Source organism: Peromyscus leucopus, chromosome 12, assembly GCF_004664715.2.
Source record: "Peromyscus leucopus breed LL Stock chromosome 12, UCI_PerLeu_2.1, whole genome shotgun sequence".
In the NCBI taxonomy this organism is placed as follows: Eukaryota; Metazoa; Chordata; class Mammalia; order Rodentia; family Cricetidae; genus Peromyscus; species Peromyscus leucopus.
The window spans coordinates 77,202,239-77,227,163 of record NC_051073.1 but is presented as its reverse complement, the minus strand read 5'-3'; the positions used below and the strand labels follow the sequence as shown (position 1 = coordinate 77,227,163).

The window sequence follows — 24,925 nt, the reverse complement described above, 5'->3', positions numbered from 1 at the left end:
AAAAGCTGAATGGCTAATAGCTAGGCAGGCACAGAGGATGCTGGGAAGAAGGGTAGAGTCATGGGAGACAAGGAAGAAGCAGGAAATCAGGGTGGACAGTACGTAGATGAGGTAAATGAGCCTCGGTACAGCATATAAGTTAATAGAATGGGTGAATTTAAGTGATAAGAGCTAGTTAGAAACAAAGCTAAGGCCGAGCTTTCATTAATAATAATAAATCTCTGAATAATAAATTTCAGAGCTGTCTGGCGGGACAAAGAAAGACTCAGTTCAGGGTCTCACTATGTAGCCTTGGCCAGCATGGAATTCACTATGTAGACCAGGCTATGTAGACCATGGTCTCAAACTCAGAGAGCTCGACCTGCCTCTGCCTCCCAAGTGCTGGGATCAAAGGTGTATGCCACCACACTTTCCCAATAGTAATTTATTTTAAAAAGCAATTGGGCTAGGCCTAAGAGATAATTTCTATTGGTTGGTGGCAGAATCAATATTAAACTAACAATTTAAGTATGGTTTGTTTGTTTTTTTACTGTATTCAATATAATACGAAAGCTTTAGGATGAGTATCCTTCTGAAAGGAAGCCGACTCTCGTTGGGTTGGTCTGAATGAAGTGGATGAAAAGGCAGTCACCTCGCTTCAGCTGCTGCACGCACGCCCTCAACAGTTACTTGATTTTAAACACACATCTCCCTGCCTGCTCACAGCAGCGGGAGTGCTCCCCTTGGGGGCCACACCGAGGAAGGCAGGCTACAGAGAGAGACTTAAGGCCCCTCACACATGGCTGGGCGTATCTGGGTCCCACGGCCCCTTGCCAACAACCCTTTGCAGATGTAATTTCATCATCGGGTGCTGGGACCCAGGGCTCTAGTACCACAGAGCCCTTCAGAAGCACCTCACTCCCTTCCCAGAGAACTGTTTTATACAACCAGAGTTTTACAAATCCAAAATAATTTTATTCACTTTTTCAGATCTTTGCTCTCATAAGGTGTTTAGCAAACATGCTAAGGCGACTGGGTGTCTAGTGGGTCACGACATGCGACGCTGACCACTGGACTGATGACAGAGGCAACCACACCCACCCAAGCTACGGCCCCAGAGCACAGGGGGTCTGCGGGAGCACACCAAACCAACCACACAGCAATCAGCAACCTGAGGTAGGTCTCTTTACAGTACGAAAGACTTCTACACCAGTGAGGCCACTGGCTAGCAAGAGCTGCTGAGGGCCGCAGACTCTGCAGAGGAGACTGACATGAGGAAGGATGGACCCCACAATCCTGAGCCCCGTCACTGAACTCTGGAGGTGTGGGATCAGGCAAAAGAAAATGCCACCTACAACAGCAGCAGTGGACCCCAGGGCTGGGAACCAACTGGCCGAAGAGCCGGAGCTCTGTGGTGGCCAGCGTTAGGAACCTGAAGCACGGGACACTGGGAACAGTCTGGATCTGGTTTAGAAACAACAGCAGGAGGGGGAAGGCAGAAAGAAACTCTCCTCTCCGAGGAATGCCGGGGTCCTCATTCCTGAGAGGGAAAAGGGTGGGCTTGGCCCCACTGCTCTAACATAAACGTAAGAGACACCAGGACAGGAAAGCAGGAGCCCTGAGAATTCCCGGTGCTCTGCAAGGCCTCCCACGGCCCAGCTGCACTGGGTGCCCACCACAGAGCCCAAGGAGCAGGCCTGGAGGGACCACTGCTGCCACGTGTCCCCCGGACACCTCGAAAGCCCAGCCCCGTGAAACGACCAGCAGGAGAAGGAAACGCTGCCTTTCCCACAGCTAAGAGCAAACGGGACCTCTAGTGCAGTCGGCTGTACAAAACGATAGAAATGAATGGGCACTGCTGTTAGACAGTGCTCGCTTTTAATAGAAAATAAACCGCTTACATTTTTACTGTAAATATAGGCTATGTACAGAATTATATATAGACATAGCTACACATATAAAGCTTCATTATAGGCCACTGATACATTTATAGTAATGGTTCCCTGAACCTCTTAAGAGTGCAATTAAGAACAAAAACTAAATTTCATTTACGTGAATAGGGAATAAATACAATAATCAAAATATGATTTTCCCTAAAAGTGAAACACACAGCTAGTCCTGAACTGTTGTGTGAGAGATAAAACTGGGAAAGGCAAAGTTTCAGCAGGGCAGGATGAGGGGTCCAAACCAGGAGAATGGCGATGCTCAGAGGAAGAGACTTCACCGAGGGAGGAGTTAACCCTTGACAGCCACCTTGTTCTCTGCCGCGGCGAACATAGCATAGAACCTCGAACTGTCGTTGGACAGAAGGACCGATGGGGTGTCAAACTCCACCACCTGCAAAGAGGAGACGTGTCAGGGTGTGGCCGTGGGAGGGTCCCGTGGACTCGGGCTGGGCAATGGTGGCAGGCCTCAAAGCCCTGGGGCGGAGCAGAGAACCCCTGAGCTGGCCTGCAGTACCCGGGAGTGAGGGGAGGGTGGAGAGACTGGCGTATGCTTCCTCACCAACAACCCGATTCTCTCATCTGTGGGAATAAAGAAATCCATCAGGATGGTTCTGTGGTTCTATAATATAAAGTACCGGGGGTCGGGGACCACAGCTCAAGTTGAGGCAAGCGGATCTGACTCCCGTCAGAGAGGAAGAACCCAGGGTACGTAGGTGGCGGAGAGAAAAAGGAAGCAGGGGGTCAACACGTCCCGTGTCCACTCCTATGGCGGACCTTGGACGGCAGAGGTCTACTTCACGTGAACGAGCCCATCACCCGCAAGGCCCGCCTCTAGTTACGGCAGCTATAAACCTGCGTTAGCTTTGCCCGTCTCCTCTGCCTGGAACGAAGGCACGGGACACAACCATGGCCTGAGAGGTGGCGGGGGATCCCTGCCAGGGCCCCTAGCCGAGGCCAGCATGTTAATGGGGAGGAGCATCAGGAGAAGGGGTCTATCATTTAGACATGGTGCTGAGGTGTGGGCTGGGTACAGAGATGGCATCCTGTTCCTGGAGACGAAAGGCAAGCACTGGCTACGGGCGACTGCAGAGCCTGGCATGGCTGAGCCGCAGGCTGGCCGTGCACCTACCGGCCCCGACACTGAGGAACTCCTCCTCTCCTGGGTATGTCTACATCTAGGGCAGAAGCATCACCTGTTGGGAGTCTGTGTGAATGTGTGAGAAAACCGCTGGGACAGACAATGTGTCACAGTGCTCGTCTCCTCTCGGGGGTGCTGCAGGCCGCGGTGGCAAAGGTGTATCAGTGACCTGCAATCTTGGTTTTGCCTTTACACTTGCATACTCTTAAAATGCATCATTTGGCAGAAGGAAGAACGCACGTATTATGTGAATGGCACACAGCACCTACTTTTGCTGAATGTCTGTGCTGGGTGCAAGGATTAGTGTCCACATCTCACTGCACAGTCTGGGCTCAATCCTTAAGACGAAAAGACCTGACTGCTTTCCAGCAAGGAGACCAAAGCTCAGGAACTTGACCTCTGTAGGGTCAGAGGAAATAATCCAGGGAAGAGAAGGATAGACTTCCTTTGATTTTTTGAGACAGAGTCTCTCTTAGTCCAGGCAGTTTAGTCAGATCCGATGTGTAGCCGAACCTGAACTTCTTCTACCTCTTCTTTCTGCCTCCGAAGTTCCGGGGTCTGTGCCAACATGCCCGCTTTTTCGGCAAACTCACACGCTTGTGAATGCTGGGCAAACACCAACTGCCATGCCTCCCTGGCCCAGAGTCCCTCTTAAAGAACCAATCACTTGCCAGGCAGTGGTAGTGCAGGCCTTTAATCCCAGCACTCGGGAGGCAGAGGCAGGTGAGGCTAGCCTGGACTACAAACTGAGTTCCAGGACAGCCAGGACAGGCTGTTACACAGAGAAACCCAGTCTTGAAAAACCAAAAACAAAAGCCAACCAATCACTCTAGGACCGGACATGGTGGCACTCACTTTAATCCCAGCACTCTTGAGGCAGAGGCAGGAATCTCTGTGAGTTTAAACTAGCCTGGTCTACAGAGTGAGTTCCAGGGACAACTAAGGCCTTAAAAACAAAACAAAACAAACTCTAAAATAGTAACAAGCTTCTCCTAGAGACAAAACAGTTTGAATCAGAGTTTTTAAAATGGAATTTCCCAGGTTTTCTTGTCTACCTTTTAAAAAAGGTTTTTTTTATTTAATATCCACACACACAGTGATAGCTCTTCATATCAAATGTATGGGGAATCTCGGTACAAGAATAACTCAAACAAGGATAGTGTCCTGGGTAGTTTGATGACACAGGCTAGAGTCATCTGGGAGGAGGAAATCTCAGTTGAGAAGAAGCCTCCATAAGATCAGTCTGTAGGTAAGCCTGTACGGCATTTTCTTAATTAGTGATTGATGGGCCCAGCATTGTGGGTGGTGCCATCCCTGACTGGTGGTCCTGGGTTCTATAAGAAGGCAGGCTGAGCAAGCCATGTGGAGCAAGCCAGTAAGCAGCTCCCCTCCATGGCCTCAGCATCAGCTCCTGCCTCAGGTTCCTGCCCGGTGTGAGTTCCTGTCCTGACTTCCTCCAACGATGAACAGTGATGTAGAAGTGTAAGCCAAACAAACCCTTTCCTCCCCAACTTGCTTTTGGTCATGGTGTTTCATCACAGCAATAGTAACCCTAACTAAGACAGATAACCACAGAATATTAATGTTAAAATGATTTCGATATAAGGAAAAAATAATTTAACTTTAAACTTTCTCAACTCAGCTTCAAGATTAGGCAGGGCATGCTCTATCAATGGTTCTCTTGAGATGTCCCACAAACCACGGGACAGTGCGGCATCAGAGGGAGTCACTGGTCTGAGTTCCGTGCAGCCTTGGACTTCTCTAACACACAGTGAGAGAATTCTCTCTGCTCCTTCTCATTGTGAGGAAGAACTGAGCACTGAAGATGAGACACAACTCACTGAGCACTGAGCATGTCACAGACTACACACTCAGTAAAAGCAGATATTGTGGTGCCATTATTACTGTATTTTATAATATGTCTATATTATAATATATAATATTATTATGTAAGAAGCCAAGTCACCCACCACACGTGGCTTATTTCTCACAAACACAAAAGAGGTATTCATCCACATAACTGTACTTGGCAACTAGCTGTTGTGCAAGGAACTACAACAGTGAGCACTAACGGGAACCCGCAGATGAGTGGGACCGAGTCCCTTCCTTGGAGAGCTTGTAGGGGCTCTGCCGAGTACCATACAAATGGGGTGAAAGGTCTACAATGGACAGACGGGTAAGGCCCCAGGGGGTTTGTGGAAGCTTTGACATTTAAGTCATGTCCTCTCTAGGGACAGGCAGGTTTTAAGCTGGCAGATGGAACAGTCTGTGTAAAGATGAAGAGGAAACCACACAGAGGATACACAGGCAATGGCATCCGAGTGTGACGTGAAGAAGGCTGGGCTAGGACCAGACCATGGGAAAGTGGAGGAACTGGAGAAATTTGGCACCACCACATGGTAGCAAAAAGCAAACCAAGGTTGTTTGCTGTTTTCGGTGGCTCTGAGAAATCCCTGTGCGTGTGACTGAGTCACTAAAGTGCATGTGCTCTCTGGTCGATGTTACTCTTACAAGCCACAGGACAGTAAGTCACAAAAGCATCACCTGAGGCAGGAGGCACCTGTCTGATCAGCAAGAGCCAGAATGAAGTTCTATGGCTGCTAACTGAATGCCCAGACACATGATGATGACAGGCGGCCCCTCCATGACAGGAGCCTCTTTTCTTCGCAGACAGGGCCCCACATCAAACTGAAGCTCCTGAGGAGCCTACTACCTGTCCCTGGGCCAGCACCATAATCCTATCGGAGCCCAGAACTGTGTGCAGGCGATGGGCAATGGTCAGCATGGTGCAGTCTGCAAACGCTTCCCGGATGGTCTCTTGAATCAGTAAATCCGTCTCTGTGTCCATAGCAGCTGTGGCTTCGTCCAAAATCAGAATCTGCCAGGGAAGCAGAGGACAAACGGATCCAATGACTTCCTTAAGCACTGTTGTTAATCTCAGTTTCCTAAAGTGCATTTCGGTATTTAAATCCCAGACTACGTACTATTATTAATCGGTAGGTTCACACATATTTGTGAAAATGCCCTTTGCTTAGAATTTACAGAACCCAGGTTTTGCTCAGTTTCTACAAACAGAACAGACACGTGTGGCAGGGTCTGATCAAACACTCCCACTTTCTCTGTGGCCTTCATGTGTAGGTCAGCTTTTCTAGACATCCTGTCCTGTTTGTAAAATGAGGGTCCAGGAGGGGTTCCACCTGGTGACGTCTCCTGCAGCCTTTATTCTGCTGGGTCTGTAGTTCTGTGTGTATTCATGAGGCAGAAACAAAGTTGTCCTTCAATTCCAAAGGCTTGGGGAAGTCGAAAAATACACAAAGGGGCCGTGATGAAGAATGTGCTCAACATACAATACAATACACACCCACACCCACACACGCACGCACGCACATAAAAGCTTGAAGATGATCCCTCAAACCAGTCGGCCAAGTGGTGTTAAGAGTCACTTAGACACTGCGGGTCAGGAAGCACCGCTGGGCTCAGGGTCAGTGCCCCGAGGCAGGGCTGCGCCCCGGGGCTCCAGGTCTCCAGCACCTCAGGCCAGCTGCTGCGCACCTCACCTTACAGTGACGCAGCAGGGCCCTGGCTATGCACAACAGCTGCCGCTCCCCAACTGAGAAGTTGTCCCCATTCTCCATCACTTCCGATTCAAGTTTCAGAGGTAGCTGGGCAATCTAGAAAGAGACAGAGGTTAGACGTGTGAAGCTACAAACCACACCACTGAGAAATCTAGGGTAACTAGCCAGGGGTGGTGGCTCACACCTATGACCTAGCACTTGGGAGCAGGAAGAGTGTAAGTTCAAGCCAGCATAGACTACACGGTGAGACCCTATCTTAAACAGTCCCACCCTTACAAGGAAAGAACTTATTCTGAAAGAGATGAAAAAGAATGACTTTGGTCATCTGAAAGATCCACGTGGTCACACATGCACTAGGACCTATATTTTCTAAGGCAGTTCATTTTGCAATATATGATTCTGTTAGTTTCATTCCATGAAACTATCCCAGAAATTTAAGATGCCGTTGGATGGTGGGCCCTTACGTTTGGTTCTAAAAATAGTTTTGCAGGAGATGGGGTCCCACTCCTGAAGTCCAAAGCCTTTTCTTTTTCTAAACATCTTGGAATCTACTCTTCATATGAAACTGAGGCTACTTGATGGAGGATGGAAGCAAGGCTCATCTAACTGATCGGGGCAGTGGGCACTGAACTCAGGCTACTGCCCCACTCAAGATCAGTGGTGCCCATTGCAGACTGGCTGCTGGCAAGGGTCTGCTGGGTTGCTCCATGACATCCATGATCTATGGTACATTGCATGTTACAGAATCAGCAATAAATTACAGGTCTTTTGTGTATATATGGATGTTATACTATTTTTGTTTGGTTGGGTTTTTTCATTTTTTTGAGATAGGGTTTCTCTGTGTAGCCTTGGCTGTCCTGGAACTCACTATGTGGACCAGGCTGTTTTGGAATTCAGAGATTCTCCTGCCTCTGCCTCTCCAGTGCTGGGATCAAAGGTGTGCGCCACCACACCCAGCAGATGTTATACTATTATAATTGATAGAAATTAAGTTCTGACTAGCTATCATTAATATATTCTTAGTCAATGGAGAGTGTAGGGCCAATATGGCCATGAGCAATGTGAGAGGTGGGGCTGAGAGACCAACGTGTGTGTGTGTGTGTGTGTGTGTGTGTGTGTGTGTGTGTGTGTGTGTTATTCTGCAAGTGTGGAGGGAGTTGGTTCTCTTCTTCCTCCCCATGGATCCTTGACCTTGAACTCAAAGGTTAGGTTTGGTGGCATGCACCTCCACCAGCTAAGCAGCTCTGCGGATAAGACACTGACTTTGGGATGCACGTGGAATGCCTGCAGACTCCTGCTTGGAAGTACGTTTCTCCAGACCTCCTGGAGTGGGATTGGGATGGCTGCTGGAGAAGTGGGAGCAGAACAGAGCGAGAAGTGCTCCCACAGCCAGCCCTGAGACTCCAGCACAGTCCTCCCTCAGTTCCACTTACACATTCCTTCATGTGTGTCCTCTCGAGAGCATCCCAGATCTGCTCTTCCGTGTACTGGTTGAAGGGGTCCAGATTTGATCTAGGGAGAAGGACAAGAGAAACTGCTCAGAGGCCAGTGTTTAACAAATCACATTCCAATGGCTGTCTGTGGCTAAACAAACGCGCACAGAAAACTGGATTCCAACTCCACAGGTCACAGGACAACCTGAGACTGGGCTCCCTGCTCTATAAACTTTACTATGCAAAGAGTATAAGTTAGCTGTAAAAGAATGTATAAATACAGATGTGAAAACACAAAGAAACACCAGTATGATGATGGTATAAAACCTCCAATGACACCTAGAAACATGATATCCTTCAGATATGTACAAATGTGGAAAAATGCCTTCTTTTCCCCTCACTTTTTATTAGTTCTTTGAGAATTTCATATAATTTAGTATTTTGTTTGATCATATTCACCTCTTCACCCCAGCTCCTCCCAGGTCCATGCCCCATTCACAACCCAGCCACTTGTGTCCTTTAAGCCCATCAAGTACAATCGGTGTTGCCTACATACTCTTACAAGTACAGCCTCCACTGAGCGTGGTCTCCTAGGGGCTCCTTAGCTGAGAACAGGCATTTTGTGCCCACTTCCCCTCTCCACACCTCCAACTCCTTGAGGAAAGATGAAAAAGAACCATCCAGCTCTTTCCTGAGGCCCTCTTAGCTCAAGCCAGTCCTCGCTGACACCCACTGACCTGAAGAAACACTCTGCACCAGGCAACCCACAGCCATTACACTTTCCTATGATCCAGAGATGGCAACAGAAACCAAGAACAGGAACACCCAACAAAGACAAGACCAGATATCAACATCTAATTTCACCTTAATTATCCCAACCCCAGATGCCTACACACCAGCACAAAACTCGGCCATTAACAGCCAGGACAGTACGTCTCCACCAGAATGTGTGACCCTAACACACTAAGTCCCTAGACATGCAATACAGCTGAAGCCCAAGACAAAGTCTTCAAAACAGTAACTGTGAATATGCTCAAGGACCTTAGAGAGGATATGAATAAATCCCTCAATGAAGTCTGTGCAGACACAAAGGCTTGAATGGGACAATGAAAACAATTCAAGACATGAAAGTAGAATTTAACAAAGAAATAGATTAAAGAAAGCCCACAATGGGATAAAACTAGAAATTTAGGAAGTCAAACAAAAACTTCAGAGGCAAGCCTCACCACAGAGCACAAGAGATGACTCTCAGGCATTGAAGACATGATAGAAAGATAACGCTGAATGCAAGTACAGAACAAGAAAATTTGAAATCCGGGACAATGAAAACACTAAACTATAAATAACAGGAATAGAGGGAGGAGAGAAAACCCAGGTCAGAGGAACAAAAATATTTTCAACAAAATCATAGAACAAAATTCCCCTAACCTAATCTAAAAGTCTAAGGAACGTACAGACCACCAAATAGACAGGACCAGACAAGAAAGTCTCCACGACACATACTAATCAAACATTAAACATAGAGAATAAAGAGTATTAAAAGCTGTAAGGGGGAAAAAAACAACATATAAACACAGACCCAATAGAATAACACCCAACTTCTCAATGGAGACTCTAAAAGCTGGAAAGGCCTGAATGGATGTTCTAAACTCTAAAAGAGCACAGATGCCAGCCGCAATACTATTAATCACAAGATGAGGAAAGAATGAAGAAAAACATCCCACGATAAAGCCAGGTTCAAGCAGTATCTATCAACCCAGATCTACAGAAGGCACTAGAAGGAAAACTTCAACCCTACTAGGTTAACCATACCCAAGAAAACACAAATAATAGACAATCCCAGACCATTAATCAAAACAGGGGGACCCACACCACAACAAAATAACAGGAATTAATGAACACTATCATTAATAACTCTCAATATTAATGGTATCAATTCACCAGTAAAAGAAATAGACTAACAGAATGAATTAGAAAACAGGATCCATCCTTCTGCCACTGTCTCTGTGAGTGGCAGCATGCACAGGGCCTGTAAAGGTTCAGGCCAGATGGGGTCCTACTGCTGAGATGGGGAAATAGACATAAACTCCCATCCCCAAGCAAGAAGCTATCTCCAAGGGAATCTCAACCGGCACATAAACCACACTCAAAGGCAGGCTCCAGGCCCAGCAGTCGGTGGCCAACACAGAATGAACTCAAAGGTACTTCTGGATATTTTTTGTCTCATAGTACTTTGGGGTTTTTTTGTGTGTGTGTGTTTTGTTTTTTTAAATCTTACAGGTCTTTTGCCTGTATATTATAGTTTCCAATTATGTATTTTTATGGGTTTTGTGCATGTGTGTGTGTCTGTCTGCATATGTATGCTTTTTCCTTCTTTATTAGTTTGTTTTGTTTATTCTTATCTTTTTATTGTCCATTTGTTTTCTTAAGAGAGAGGGAAAAACAAGGTGTGAAGTTGGAAGAGTAAGGAGGTGGGAAGGATTTGGCAGGAGATGAGGGAGTGGAAACTGATCAGAACATTTTGTATTAAAAAAAAAAAACTTTATTAAAAGCCACCTACATCACAGAACTCATGCTCACAGACTATTCAAAATGAACACTGTATGGTTTGATCTCACAGAGCTGCAGTGAAGCAGCAGCAGCAGCAGAGACCAGAGTCAGGGCCGCACTCATTCCCTGTTCTACATCCTCAGAAGGACCCACTGTGACGTGTGTACAAACCCTAGAGACACCCAAATAGCATACTTCTTGCTCCACATTTTGGCTGAGAACCCGCTGAATCTTCAGGGAAATTTTCTTCAAGGGACATCTGCAAAGACCTATAGGTGAGAGCTGAGTTAAAGCATTTGTGATGGTTCCACGGTGATGGGCAGAAGTCTCTAAAAACTAGCCTCCAATAAAATACCTAGTCCTGAAAAAGACCTAAGCCCCAAACTCCAACACATGGCAGTAAAGTAAGACAACCTTCATTCTCCTTTGTTGTCACTTATATGAACTTGTTACCAGGTACCCAAGTTGATTCAGTATAATCAAGAGCTCCAGGACATGACATCCAAATTCAGTAGGAGAAAATGCTAAAATAAGCGCCCTTAGAATAGTGTTGAGAATTCAACTTATTTATTGCCTACAGTAAATGTCTGCATGCCTACAGATTTTGTTTAATTTATCACACCTTCAATGTGAAGTGACCTACAGGAATTGATGAGGATTTTCATTAAGTACGAGGCATGGTGGCACGCACCTTATCTCTGAGTTGGAGGATAGCCCAATTTACAAAACTAGTTCCAGGCCAGTCAACACTTCAAAGTGAGCTGCTGTCTTTTGAAAAAAGAAAAGACAAAGAAAGAAAGGAAGAAAGAGAGAGAGAGAGAGAGAGAGAGAGAGAGAGAGAGAGAGAGAGAGAGAAAGAAAGAGGAAGAAAGAAAGAAAGAAAGAAAGAAAGAAAGAAAGAAAGGAAGGAAGGAAGGAAGGAAGGAAGGAAGGAAGGAAGGAAGGAAGGAAGGAAGGAAGGAAGGAAGGAAGGAGAGGAAGATTAAGTCAAGGATGGGGCTTTGATGACAGGATTATTGTCCTTTTAAGAGGAAGACTCACACTGCTCTCCTGCATGTGGCATCAAGTCCACGGGAAGTCAGGGCAGGACAAGGAAGAAGGCCCTTATGACACACCAATCTCAGACTTCTCAGACGCCAGAACTGTGAGAAATTTCTGTGAATCAAGCTTTCCGGGATGTGGTATTTTATTACAGCAGCCTGATCAGATGAAGGCATGATCTGCATACCTTCATTCAAGGTACAAGGCACACCTTGAATGAGTTCAAATGCTGTTCTGAAGAACAAGACATCTAGTTCAAAGACAAGTCCAAAATTAGGTTGATACCTTTTTTTTTAAATAGGAAATTCAACATTACTTTTGGATGATTGTAAAATAAGGAGCACCATCTAGCTCTTCTTTATAGTTTTTATTTCCAAAGAAAGGTGATTTGATTAGAAGTGGACACAAATCATGGGAACCCCTAAATTTTAGGCAGCAGTTTAAGGATAAAGATAGAAAAGATGATTTTCTTCCTAATTTCAGAGAGAAGGTACTTTGAGACTAATCACCAAAGATGGAAAAATCTCAAATACATCAAACTCTGTGCCTGCCAAGGGAAGAATGAGGAAGAGAAGCATGGCTCCCGGGTGGAGTGGCAGCCTTGCAGTCCTGGGCTTGAGCAGCATGAGCCGGACAAGATCAGCTCTCAGATACGGGCTCACTGACTTACTCACCTGAAGCACCACTTGTACTGTCCATTGCCAAGCATGGCTTCACCTGCTGCCTGAACAGAATGACCCGGAGAAACAGCTGAAACCATGGTCGCTGCCCTCGGAACCTGACCACAAAAGCTTCCCCCTGTCAACTGTAACAGACGCCTTTGGAAACCAACCGCCCCGCAGCTAACCACCATGCCAGCTCTGTTTGCCAGCCTGCTGGCCTCACCCTGAGGTTACAGCACACAAAGTGAGCATGCCCACTGGACTCGGGGCCAAAGCCTTTCAGGAGCTGTCCTGGCTCTGGTCCACCAGTGACATTTCCTCTCTATCACTCCCACTGGTGTTAGGTTCAGTTCCCCGGCACCAGAAAGAAGGAAAAGATAAATAAATAAAGTTAGTTGAAAACGAAAGAGCAGATGGGTGATGAGTGGTAGCAGTTCCGGAAGGCACCACTAGACTGGCAGCTCTCAGCCTGCAGAGCAGAGGTGGCATGACCTCGGAACATGGAGAACGACGGTGGGATACCATCTGAGCTCGTATCTCTGACTTGGAACTCACAGTGTGCTTAGGAATTTATCCAATCGGCACCACAACAGGCCTTCAAAGTATCCCCATTTCAGGGGTGAGAAAACAGACTTAAGAGTGGTAACCTGTTAAAAGTCCATGGGACAGAAATCTAAGTCAGTCTCTCTGACCTCTGGACCCCCTGGGGCAGAGCCTTGCTGTGGCAGTTAATTAAGCAGCATGTATAGCAGAAGCTGGCCCGTCAGTCACTGCAATAGAAACCATAGAATCGTGAGAAACACTGGATCCAAGGAATGGGATTTCCATCCGGGTGATGGCTCTGGATCCTCCAGTCCTCCCAGAGGTCAGGTTCTCACCTGACAGTGCCACTGAACAGGACTGGCTCCTGAGGGATGATGGAGAGTTTGCTTCGGAGGTCGGCCAGGCCGATGTCACTGATTCGCACTCCATCGATCTTGATGCAGCCTCCGGATAACTCCACCAGACGGAAGAGGGCCATTCCCAGAGAGGACTTCCCTGGTGAGTCAGAACAAGCAAACAGTAGCTCTGTGAGTAACTTCTGGAAGACAGAACTAGCTCAGTGTGATGGCTAATGTCAAGAACATCTGGAGTCAACTAGAACCTAAACAGCTCGGCACCTACATGAGGGGTTTTCTGGATTGGATCCTTTGAGGGGAGACCCACCCTAAATCTGGGCCACACCCTCTGGGGGCAGCCCACATGAAAGGACATGGAAGAAGGAAGCTTTTGCTCTTGCCTTCCCTCTCGACGGCAAGTTCATCTATCCAGCAGCTAAGACACCCCTTCGCCTGTGTCAAAGCCTACTTTTTAGGGCGTTCCATGTAGACAGACAGCCATATGAGCCTTGCGGACAGAAGAACTCCCAGATTCTTGGCCTTCCTGCATTGCAGCCATTGTTGCACCAGCCAGACCACAGCTAATACCGCCCTTCACAAACCTCGTGTACACAGATGCCCATTCTACCAACTCTACTCCACTAGAGAACCCTGGCTAACACAGGTTGTGGTATCAGGAGTGGCTCTAGAGAAACAGAATCATAAGGATGGATTTCTTCTAATAATTTATTCATTATTTTTATTTCATGTGCATCCATGTTTTGTCTACATGTATGTCTATGTGAAGGTGAGTTATGAGTTGCTATGTGGGTGCTGGGAATCGAACCCAGGTCCATTGGAAGAGCAGCCGGTGCTCTTAACCACTGAGCCATCTCCAGCCCCAAGGATGTATTTTTTAAGTATCTGAATAGACTATGCAATTTGCCAATACCTACAGTTTCTGAAGGCTCTCCTAGAGGAATGGAGTTAGAAGTCCACAGTGTGAGCCATTTAAATACACCACCTCCACTACCCAACTCTACACACAGACTTCCCACATCCTCCTCCAGGGTCTATCCTGGTGAGCTCCCCTGACCACCTCAGCCACATCTTTTCTGCAACCCTGCAGATCTAGCCTGGGTCCCACAACCAGTGCAGTAGCCTAGTCTGAGGGCAGGATCCTCCTTCCCTATCCCCCAAACCACAGGACTCTCCCACGTCACAGTCAACCTTTCCACACAGACCTATCCACGCCACACTCCTGGCTGGGGACGGGAAGCATGTCCTGTGTCAACGCCAGTCTCCTCTGCCTACCTGATTTCACCCCACCCCAGCTATTTCCAACCTCCAGATCCAACCCAGCTCCACATCATCTCTTCTCCCCGAGCCTGTGTCATCTGCAACAAATTCAGAACTACCAAAATAATAAAGGATGTTCATGTGGTCAGATCTCATCACAGGAACACCAACGATATGAAAAAATCAAGTCTGTGTCTTTTCTCCAAAACGTACCAGTTCTGAAGAAATGCTTGCCAGTGAGAATTCCCAGTGAACTACAGGACACAGACTCACAGGAGCCATCATAACCTCGTCGGAGGATGGAATCAAGGGGAAAGGGCTTGATAAATGCCCGAGTGAAGACCAAAGAAACACAAAAATGGCTGCTGTAAATGATGGAGACAATTTAAAACTAGAGAATGGAAATCAATTAGGAAATAGAAACACTGAAGAGGACCCATACCACAACAAGGATGGAACTGAAAATCCCAAAAGCCCAACTGGAAAATGCAAAGGAAACCCTTACAAATAGAATGAATCAGGCAGAAGACAGAATATCAGTTCTCAAAGATAAAATAGAGGATCTAGACCAAATAATGGATCTGTTCCCTGAGAGGACCAAGAAGATGCCATAAGAGGCTGCCCAATCTTCTGTCAGAGATCAGGCCTCAGTTTCGCTTTCCTGAGACTGAGCAAGCAGTTACTGAGGAAGCCATAAACCAAGGACAATCAAACTTCAATGCCCCCAACAGCAGGGACAAGGTAGACAGCAAATACCAGGCCTGAACCAGCCTCCACAACAGCTCAAGGTAATAACCAAATAAGGACAAAGCCTGCGACTGGTCCAGGCCTGTCCCCAAATGGAAAAACTGTAGCCTTAACCAGCCCCTGACTAGCCATAGCCAATTAGAACATACTAGTATGACTGCCACTTGCTTAAGTCAATGATATCTGAAATAACCTAACTGCCCTAGGAACTCTCCTTAGCTGCTTTTAAAAGGAGTCTGAGAGCCTCTACTAAGGTTGTCACCATTTTGCCTTTGTGTAGGAATGATTGGCCCCAGCATGCTGGAATAATAAACACTCTTGCTGATTGCATACATGAATGGTGGTCTTTTGTGGGACTTCTCCAGGACCCTAACATACCCTGCAGGAACAAGATCCATCTATCTGCAGCCTATTAGAAACACATCTTAGCTTTAAAGAGAGGCACTGCCTTAGAGTAAAAGGATGAACAAAAGTACTCCAATCAAATGGGACCAGGAAGCAAGAAGGCATCCCTATTTTTTTGTTCGTTTGTTTGTTTGTTTGTTTGTGTTTGGAGACAGGGTTTCTTTGTGGAGTCCTGGCTGTACAGGAACTCAACTCTGCAGACCAGGCTGTCCTTGAACTCAGAGATTCACCTGTCTCTGCCTCCCCAGTGCTGGGAATAAAGGCGCGTGTCACCACTGCCCAGCTGTCATTGCTATCTTAATATCTGACAAAATAGACTTCAAACTAAAACTAATCAGAAAGGACAAAGGAACAATTCATTCTAATCATGGAAAATTTAACCAAGATGACATCAATATCTTAAACATGTACCAAATACTGAGGCACTCAATTTCATTAGGAAAAAAAAATCTACTACTGGATTTAAAGAGACAGACAAACACTGTCCATTAATAGAAGATCAAAGAAGTCATGGAAGAAATAAAATTCCTGAAACTAAATGTAAAGAAAATACAACACAATAAAACTTCTGGGACACACTACAAGGGAAATTTACAGCTCTAAGTGCCTACATTAAAAAATCAGAAACTACACAAATAAATGGCTTAATGATGCAACTCAAAAAGTTGGAAAAACAAGAACAAACCAATTCCAAATCTAGCTACCTCACTCACAATACACACTCCAAGGATGCATACTGCCATCACATGGCTGTCTCGTGTTCTGGATCTTGGCCATCTGTTATGTTTTATCATGGCTCCTCAGATCAACCTTCCTCTGAGACTCTCCAACTGTTGTCCCTTCTACATCACCCTTTTTGCCAAACACAAGAGAGAATGGTTTCAGCCTCCAAACCCTTAACAGCAGTCTAATGGCCTCTGAAAGTGGACTAATGAACCATCCAACTCATCCCTCTTCTTGCCACTCTGGACATTTTTCTGGGACTGTGATGGCTAAACCTGGTTGTCAGCTTGACTACATCTGGAATTAACTAAAATCCAAAATTGGAGGGTATACCTGTGATGGATTTTTACTTAAAGTCAGAAGATCCACTTCTAATCTGGATCTTTGAGGTAGGGAGACACACCTTTAATCCAGATCTAGTCTAGGCCATACCTTCCGCCAGAACCCTATATATTATATAGTATATAATGATGTGGAAGAAGGAAGCCGTCTTTTGTCTTGCTAGCAAGTCCATTCCTTCACTGGCATTGGAGCCTACTTCTTTGGGATTACAGCATATACTGAAGACCAGCTAAGACATCCAGCCTCGTGGACTGAACAACTACTGAAAACTAATTCAAGGATTCACAACTAAAATCCGCTGGGCTAAGGGCTTCTTTCATCAATTAACTTTCTGTCTCACTAGCTCATTCCAGATCCGCTTAACATCCTTCAGGATCAACTTGATTCTTTGGCTGCTACCATACTCTAAAATTAAAGAGGACTAGATCTGACTATTGCTAAGGATGGGATCTGTGCTCTCCTCCAGAAACAATGATGTTTCTGTACCCACAAATCCAAACTGCTTCCAGATGGGGTCCAAAGACCTAGGGACCAGACAAGATTCAGTATGAGCCTCCTCCTATGGATGGGCTTTTAGTTCCCTCTCACTCTGGCTCCTTCCCCTCATCGCTCCTTCCTTCCTTATTATCCTCATATATAACATTTTGCCCTGCTGTTTAAACTTTTTAATGAAGTTCCTCCAGGATAAAATCGTTGACATTACTAGTTCCACATTAGGATGCGGGCTAGGTCCCCCACAGGGTCCTCTAACTCTGATCTCATTTTACTCTCGTATCTCAGCCCCTGTCTAATCGACTATTTTCAAAGGTTTCTCTGGAAGGGGAATGAGGGCAACTGCATAGGCCACCACAGCCAACAAGCTGAAACTCTCCTCCTGCTACCCAACCTATCCCTGCACAGATCTTGAAGAGAGACCCCCACAGCCCAACTCTGTCCCCATTCAGCATGAAACAGAAAATAAACACAGCACCCCCTTCCCTTTGACGCCCTCTGGGTCTGGAATAAAGGGCTAATAACCCAGAAACCTCAGGTGAGCCAAGAGACTCCAGAAAGCTGTGTGCAGATGATAACATCTACAGGCAGTTGAGGATAGAGGAAGTTTCTGATGAGATCATCAAATACTTCCATTGGTATTGACAACACTGAGACCGAGGAAAACAGCTGCAGAGGGAATCTTCCACCCCCAAATTTCCCTTTTCTGCCTATGGAACACCAAGCCCTCCACATCTGGGCACACGATCTCCACTCCTGCCAAGAGACCGTCTGACAAATGATAAGGTGCTTCTGTAGAGGCAGGTCTCCTTTTATCTTCATGTGCACTGGCTGGTTTTGTGTGTCAACTTGACACAAGCTAGAATCATCAGCGGAAAAAGGAGCCTCAGTTGAGGAAATGCCTCCATGAGACCCAGCTGTAAGGCATTTTCTCAGTTAGTGATCAATGGGGGAGGGCCCAGTCCATGGTGGGTGGTGCTATCCCTGGGCCGGTGGTCCTTGGTTCTATAAGAAAGCAGACTGAGCAAGCCAGGGAAAGTAAGCCAGTAAGCAGCTCCCACCACCCCCCATGGCCTCTACAACAGCTCCTGTCCTGTTTGAGTTCCTGTCCTGACTTCCTTCAGTGGTGAACAGTAATGTGGAAGTCTAAGCCAAATAAACCCTTTCCTCCCCAACTTGCTTTATGGTCACGGTGTTTTATCGAAGCAATAGAAACCCTGACTAAGACATTCATGTCACCTCATCAACCCCAATCTAACCACCTGTACATCTAAAGACTTCCTCATTCTTCTTTCCCTGTAGCAGACCTTAGGGTTGGAGATGGGGCTACTGAACTGGATGAACTAAGTCCCATGGGTTTAACTGGCCCCCCAATAACAGAGGCCAGGTAGCAGCACAGATTGCCAGAGACAAGGGCAGTGCAGTTATCGTTATGGGCGGCACAGACAAAGCCAGTCCATTATGGCCTGGCCCAGTAATGGGCAGCACAAGCAAAGTGACTTTTACCGTGGCATGATTTGTATGGACCTTTGGCTGATCAATCGTGGTGTTTTGAAATATGAAATAGATAAGAAGTCTACTGCATTTTTGTTTGATCTGTAGAAGCAGAAAAGTCTTGAACAAATGGAAGAAAAGCTATACTGCATCACAGCAATAAGGAATCTCAGCCTGTGAACTAATCCAGACGTGAGTCAGTTTGAAGGCCCAGAACCCAGTGAATGAAGGGACAGCCAGGTCCGTCTGAGGAAGGGCCTAGAGGCTGACTGTTAGTTAGCCTTTCTCCCATCCTTGACCAGAGAGACCTACAGCCTTTTACAATGGTAACTGTACATTGTGGGAAAGGAAACAAACTTTCTGGGGTCTATTAGATACTGGTTCAAACTGACATGGATTCCAGAAGACAACAAGAAATATTTTGGCCCTCCAGTTAAAGTAGGAGTTTATGGAGGCGAAGTGATTAGTAGAAGTTTGGCTCACGTCTCAGCAATGTTCTAAAATAGAAAGTGATAATGGTGTCATGGGCCTATGAGGATGCTGAACTAAAGTCTATCAAATTGTGCAAACAGGCAAATTGTATACTATGTGAATTATTTGTCAATAAAGATTTTATAAAACATAGCCGGGCGGTGGTGGCGCACGCCTTTAATCCCAGCACTCGGGAGGCAGAGCCAGGCGGATCTCTGTGAGTTCAAGGCCAGCCTGGGCTACAGAGTGAGATCCAGGAAAGGCGCAAAACTACACAGATAAACTCTGTCTCGAAAAACCAAAAAAAAAAAACCAAAAAAAAAAAAAAAAAAAAAAAAAAAGATTTTATAAAACGTAAAAAAACAAAGAAAGAAAAAAACTAAGGCAGAGCAGCAGGATGGTGGATGAAATGGTAAGTTCAATGCTGAGTGACAGGCAGACACTGTAATTCTAGATTGACTTTACTCTCAGAGTTAAGATCATCCCAGACATGGTTTGAAGCCAGGGAGCATGGAGCCTGGAAATAAACAGGTTAGAGAAGACGATCTTTGAGTGTCATTTGAAAGGAAAAGTAATAGAGAATTACTTCAGCTTGTCTGTAGGGTAGAGGGGAACCGGGTGCTGAATTTATGCCTCTTATTTACATGGCAAGCATCTGCCACCAAACTGCAGCTCCAGCCCTTTCACAGATGCTTTACTTTGAGCTAGCCCTTATCTGGACTGACCTTGAATTCAAAATCCCTCTTCCTGATCTCCCTAGTAACTGGAAACACAGACCTGCACTTGGGCCTGGCATTACTTCAGTCTTTACTAGAAACCTAATGCAGCACTCTTCACGGTTATCTCCTGAAACAACTGGAGAACCTGGCCAAGGTGGAAAGACAGGTCTAGAACCGAATGACTGCTACAACCAGAAGACCTGCTTACACTCCCCTGGCCTTGGTATTAAGAGGAAATGCTGCCATAACACAAAGTAACACATGTCTAAGAATAAAAGTGATATAAAATGCTAAACAAGAAAGGCAATTTATTTTGCTTCTGTTGAGACAGGGTCTATACAGCCCAAGCCTGGTTTGAACTTGCAGTGATCCTCCTGCCTCAGGTTCCTTAGTGCTAAGATTTTAGAATGTGCCACCAGGCTTGGTTCCAAATTGAGAAAACCATTTCTGCCTTGAAGGGAACACAAGCCCCTTGTCTACAGTCGCCCATGCTTCTGACAAATGGGAGCCACAGTGACGTCTTCTACTCAAAAACAATCAGAAATGGTTCAATTCGCTACAAATTTGGGATGGTTAAATGTAAATTATGGTCCATCCATTAAATAAATGGGGTGTTATGCTACATAACAACCATTAAGTAACAAGGCAAGACACTGATGGGTCTTAATAAAATAAAATAAATAAATAAAAGCCACAAAACCAGTGTACAAAATGACCACACTTATACATGTGGTAATAGGAAATCACTAACCCGAGACCCACCACATGTCATCAGTGCTATCTGTGGTAACTGGTTCACGGTGCTTTCTTCCACTGTACTGTGCCACGCGCTCCAAGTAGTCTGTTCTGAGAAAGCACTGTCTGTCCCAAGAACAAGGCCAAAAGCAAACTTCAAACCCTGGTCTCAGAGGGGCCTAAGACAGTAATGACTTGTGTCTCCGGGGTTTGGTTTGTAAAGATGAAAGTGATCTTCCACAACTGCTATGCGCTGCCCAGAGATTAAATCTGGATCACGTCAAATTCAGAGACCAGTGCGGTCCTTACCTGACCCTGTCCGGCCCACAATGCCAATCTTCTCCTTGGGCTTGATGGTGAAGGACACTTTCTTGAGGACCAGAGGAAGATTTTCCCGGTATCTCATCTCTGCGTTCTCGAAGGTGACTTCTCCCTCCTGAGGCCAGTCAGGGGGAGGAGCCTTGTTCTTGATTCTGGCAGGTGCTTCCAAAGACAGGGTCTGAGGAAAGAATGAGAGCGTCAGATTCCTGTGGAGCGGCAAAGCTGACCAGAGGGGGAAACAGGGCAAGCAGCAGCCAAGGCAGCCGCCACCGTGTCTCAAAGACCCTTGTCTGAAAGAATATGTTGACAGTAAATGCTCACACCCCAACAACCAAGATGGAGACACAGCACACGGCTACTAAGCCGTGGTCTCCAAGTGTCTGCTTGCACAACACTGCATGGACCAAGGGAAAACCTAAGGGTGGAATGTGAGGCCTTCCCACTTCCTGACACATTTTCACGGGAATTAACTGAAAATATTCCACTTGAAACAGAATTCCATGAACTGAATACCACTAGCCTGCATTCAAAGTGAAGGTAATTAACATTTATTGAACATCTTAATATACTGGCCAATCCAAGAAATACAGACTGCAGTTCCAGCTTGCCACCCACAGCAGGGTGACCTAGAGATGCCAACCACATAGTATGACCTACATAGGCCATTTCACCTCTCTGTCCCTCACTTTCAATCTGTGCAGAACGGGTTTGGCCCTGGAAGCCCATTCCTGCTTCAAAAGCTGTGTTATAACTTCTGTGTGATGTTGTCCTAGCGGTCATCACTCATGTTTTAAAAAATTCTCTGGCAAGTACTCATTGGTTTTATACCTTTAAGGTGAAGAGCACCAAATCAGCATTTGGGGTGTGTGCGTGTGCTTGTTGGGGGGGAAGGTTGGGGTAGGGTGGGGTGATGGCTGGAAGGACAGCGCTGCTGTGTTGGGGCAGGCATCTGGGCTGTGTTTCGGGGTGGCATCAGGAAGACAATCCCAAACCATCACTGGCTTGAGCAGGGCTCACTGCCTACCGCTGTCTATCATCCTGTTCTCTCCAGCAAAGGACTCACCAAGAGCAATATTTACTCAATGCTACGCTATACACAGATGCTCTCCGTAGACCACAGCACTGGACAAAGCACCAGCCAAGCATAAAGAACAGCTCTTACCAGACACAGCACACAGCTATCTGAACTCTGTATGAGAACACTCATTTGTTTCCTTTGAGAAACACCTGCTAAAGCCGGGTGGTGGTGGCCCACGCCTTTAATCCTAGCACTTGGAGGCAGAGGCAGGCAGATCTATGAGTTCAAGCCTCGTCTACAGAGTTCCAGGACAACCAGAGCTACACAGAGAAAAACTCTGTCTCAATAAATACATACATACATATGTGAATAAATTAATACCTGTCTCAATAAATAAATAGTGAAAATAACAGAAAAAGGTGAAATGTCTGATAGTGGCTGGCAAGATGGTTGGCAGGTAGAGGTGTTTGCTGCCAAGCTTGACAATCTGAATCGGATCCCTGGAACCCGTATAATAGAGAGAACCAATTCCCACAGGTTATCCTCTGACCTCTACACGTACACTGTGGCATGTGTGCCCACACACATATATACAAACACAAATAAATAGATATATGAATGAATAAATAAATAAATGTTAAAAAAAATCTCATAAGTAAGCCAGGTATGGTGGTGTAAGCCTGTAAAGCCCACACTGGGGAGGCTGAGGCAGGAGCATCATGACTTCAGGGCTAGCCTGAGCTACACAGAAAGACCCTGTATCGAAAGAATAGTAAGTAAACAGTATCTTCTGATAACTAACACAGTTCATTTTCAAATCAGTGAAGACACACATTTCTGTTGGAACATGGAAGTTTTCAAGCAGAAGAGTTCTTCAAAACTGCCTGAATATCATCAGTTATTTGGAACGTGAAATGTTTCCTGCACTGTGAGCAATGGTGTAAATGCTGTGGTTTACAAAACAGGAGATCTTGAGAAATGAGCAACCCTGGAAATCTTCACTGCCACCTGCAATGCTGCTTTCTACATAAAATCACACTTAAGAGTTCAGCGAGGACACCAGCCAGACACAATCTCACGGCAAAACTGAGAGACTCCTGAGGGAGGGTGGGAAGGGCCAACATTCTCAGTAACAGCCAAACCTAGCTTCTAACCTGTGAATACAGATTAGAATTCTCCATGCAGCTTTAACACTATAGAGCCCAGCCCCGACCTCAGACCAATGACATTCACCTCCAGAGATGAGACCCATGCTAATCTCTGCAAAATGCTTGGCAAGGGACCCTCCACCTTGGTGAAGGACAACGAGACAAGACTAAGTAAAATGATATTTGGTTTGCACTTCAGAAACAGGGCCCAGAGGCCCCAGAGCTGAAACTGACCTGAATGCCCCTTCCCTGAGGACCAGTCCCAGTGGGCACATCTACAAAACACGCCCACACCTAAGCCCCGGAGAACACTGTGGAGGAGGAGGCAGAAACTGAGAGCCAGAGAGGATTGGAGGCTTTGCTGTGAGGCTGTGTCTCTAGAAACATCCAGAAAGCTATGCCATGAAGTCTCACCGATATGACGCCCCAAACATGAGCTGAACAAGGACGACACCAAGAACATGCCTAACTGCACAGGGAAGGCCCAGGAGGCCTCAGCCCTCCACCAAGGACTACAGGCCATGGAGGGAAGCTGGTCGTTCAAGGTGGCCCTCCCTAGGGAAGAGCACACCAACTGGGTTTCCAGTGCCCAACAGTCAGTCCTAAAAACACACACACAACTAACATTATATGAACCCAACAGGTTCTATTTGGGAATATATATGTACATACAAATACATATTGCATGCAATTACAAATGATGAAAAATGATACCATGAACTTGAGGGAGAGTGGGAGGGGTGTATGGGGGGAGAATAGGAAGGGAGGAAAGGGAAGGGAGAAATGTAATTAAAATACGATCTCAAAAATAAATATAAAAAATGGTGTACTTTTTCCTTTGAGTTTTGGAGACAGGGTTTCTCTGTGTAACCCTGGCTGGCCTAGAATTCTCTCTGTAGACCAGACTGGTCTTGAACTCAGAGATCCACCTGCATCTGCCTCCTGAGTGCTGGGCTTGAAGGTATGCACCACCACTGCCCATTATTATTATTATTATTATTATTATCATCATCATCATCATCATCATCATCATCATCATCATTATTATCATCTTGTCTTTCAGTTCAGCCAACGTAACATTTTCTTTACACTGTTTAAAACCATACAAGATTTCTGAATGTGTCCCTGTTAGCTATAGAAATCAGCCAGGGAACATGAGTTTTCCAACTAAACAGAATTTATCAGTCTATTTGGGAACTTTTAGGGTATTCCCTGTTCTATTCCAAACACACTGTTGAGACGCTGATGATCTTAAGTGGAGATAAGACAGGTGGAGGAGGCAAGGATCTGCCTCACCCGACATCCATGACCGACATCCAGGACCAGAAAGGCTGCAGCAGCCTCACCTTTATGTAGTGGTTGATCCTTTCCACGGAAGTGAATCGGGCTTCTGTCTCAGACGCCAGTCTAACTGTAAACTGGAACAGTCCTGTTAGCTGAAAATGGGAAACAAAAACCAAGAGACTGTGTATCAGCACAGGGCAGGCAGCGAGAGAACTCCCGACCCCTGCAGGGCCAACACACCAACCTCCAGAGCTCGTACATGCAGCACGAGGTTTCAGGGCCCAGGGGTTTTCTTCCACTTAACACCACACCCAGCACCTCATCAAACACAGTACTTAGTGCAAACAGGTGCACCATACTCTTGGGTCACTGTATTCTTGGACCCAAAGGCCTTCTAGCCAGCTACTTTGTGTAACTTCTGAACCACCTACTTTACCTCAGTTTGTGGCAACCAGAACAAATGGAGATTCCAACCTGTGAGCAACTATTGAAAATGCTTCCGGAAAGTGCCATAGGAGACAACACCGTGAAGAAAGAAAATGCACA

The 24,925-nt window shown here is 46.1% G+C and overlaps 1 protein-coding gene and 1 long non-coding RNA gene across 9 annotated transcripts in view; one reads left to right on the top strand and one right to left on the bottom strand.

Annotated features, from left to right (window-relative positions):
- LOC119088823 overlaps positions 1-2,531 on the top strand; it is a 32,892-nt gene extending 30,361 nt beyond the window's left edge. For both annotated transcript variants that reach the window (XR_005092564.1, XR_005092565.1), the window contains exon 2: positions 970-2,531. This is a non-coding gene — a long non-coding RNA (uncharacterized LOC119088823). The remainder of the gene's footprint in view (positions 1-969) is intronic.
- The window catches only part of Abcc5 (ATP binding cassette subfamily C member 5), a 97,236-nt gene continuing 73,243 nt past the window's right edge, over positions 933-24,925 (bottom strand). For 3 of the 7 annotated variants that reach the window (XM_037209892.1, XM_037209891.1, XM_037209895.1), the window contains 7 exons: positions 24,442-24,531; positions 20,918-21,107; positions 13,203-13,362; positions 8,072-8,150; positions 6,621-6,734; positions 5,777-5,941; positions 1,821-2,316 (listed from right to left, as the gene is read on the bottom strand). In XM_037209892.1, the coding sequence (XP_037065787.1) occupies positions 2,215-2,316; positions 5,777-5,941; positions 6,621-6,734; positions 8,072-8,150; positions 13,203-13,362; positions 20,918-21,107; positions 24,442-24,531 (900 nt within the window). In that variant the 3' untranslated portion in view covers positions 1,821-2,214. Of the gene's footprint in view, positions 2,317-5,776; positions 5,942-6,620; positions 6,735-8,071; positions 8,151-13,202; positions 13,363-20,917; positions 21,108-24,441; positions 24,532-24,925 lie in introns of all 7 variants that reach the window. The other 4 variants (XM_037209893.1, XM_028857574.2, XM_037209896.1 and 1 more) reach the window with 2 other exon arrangements.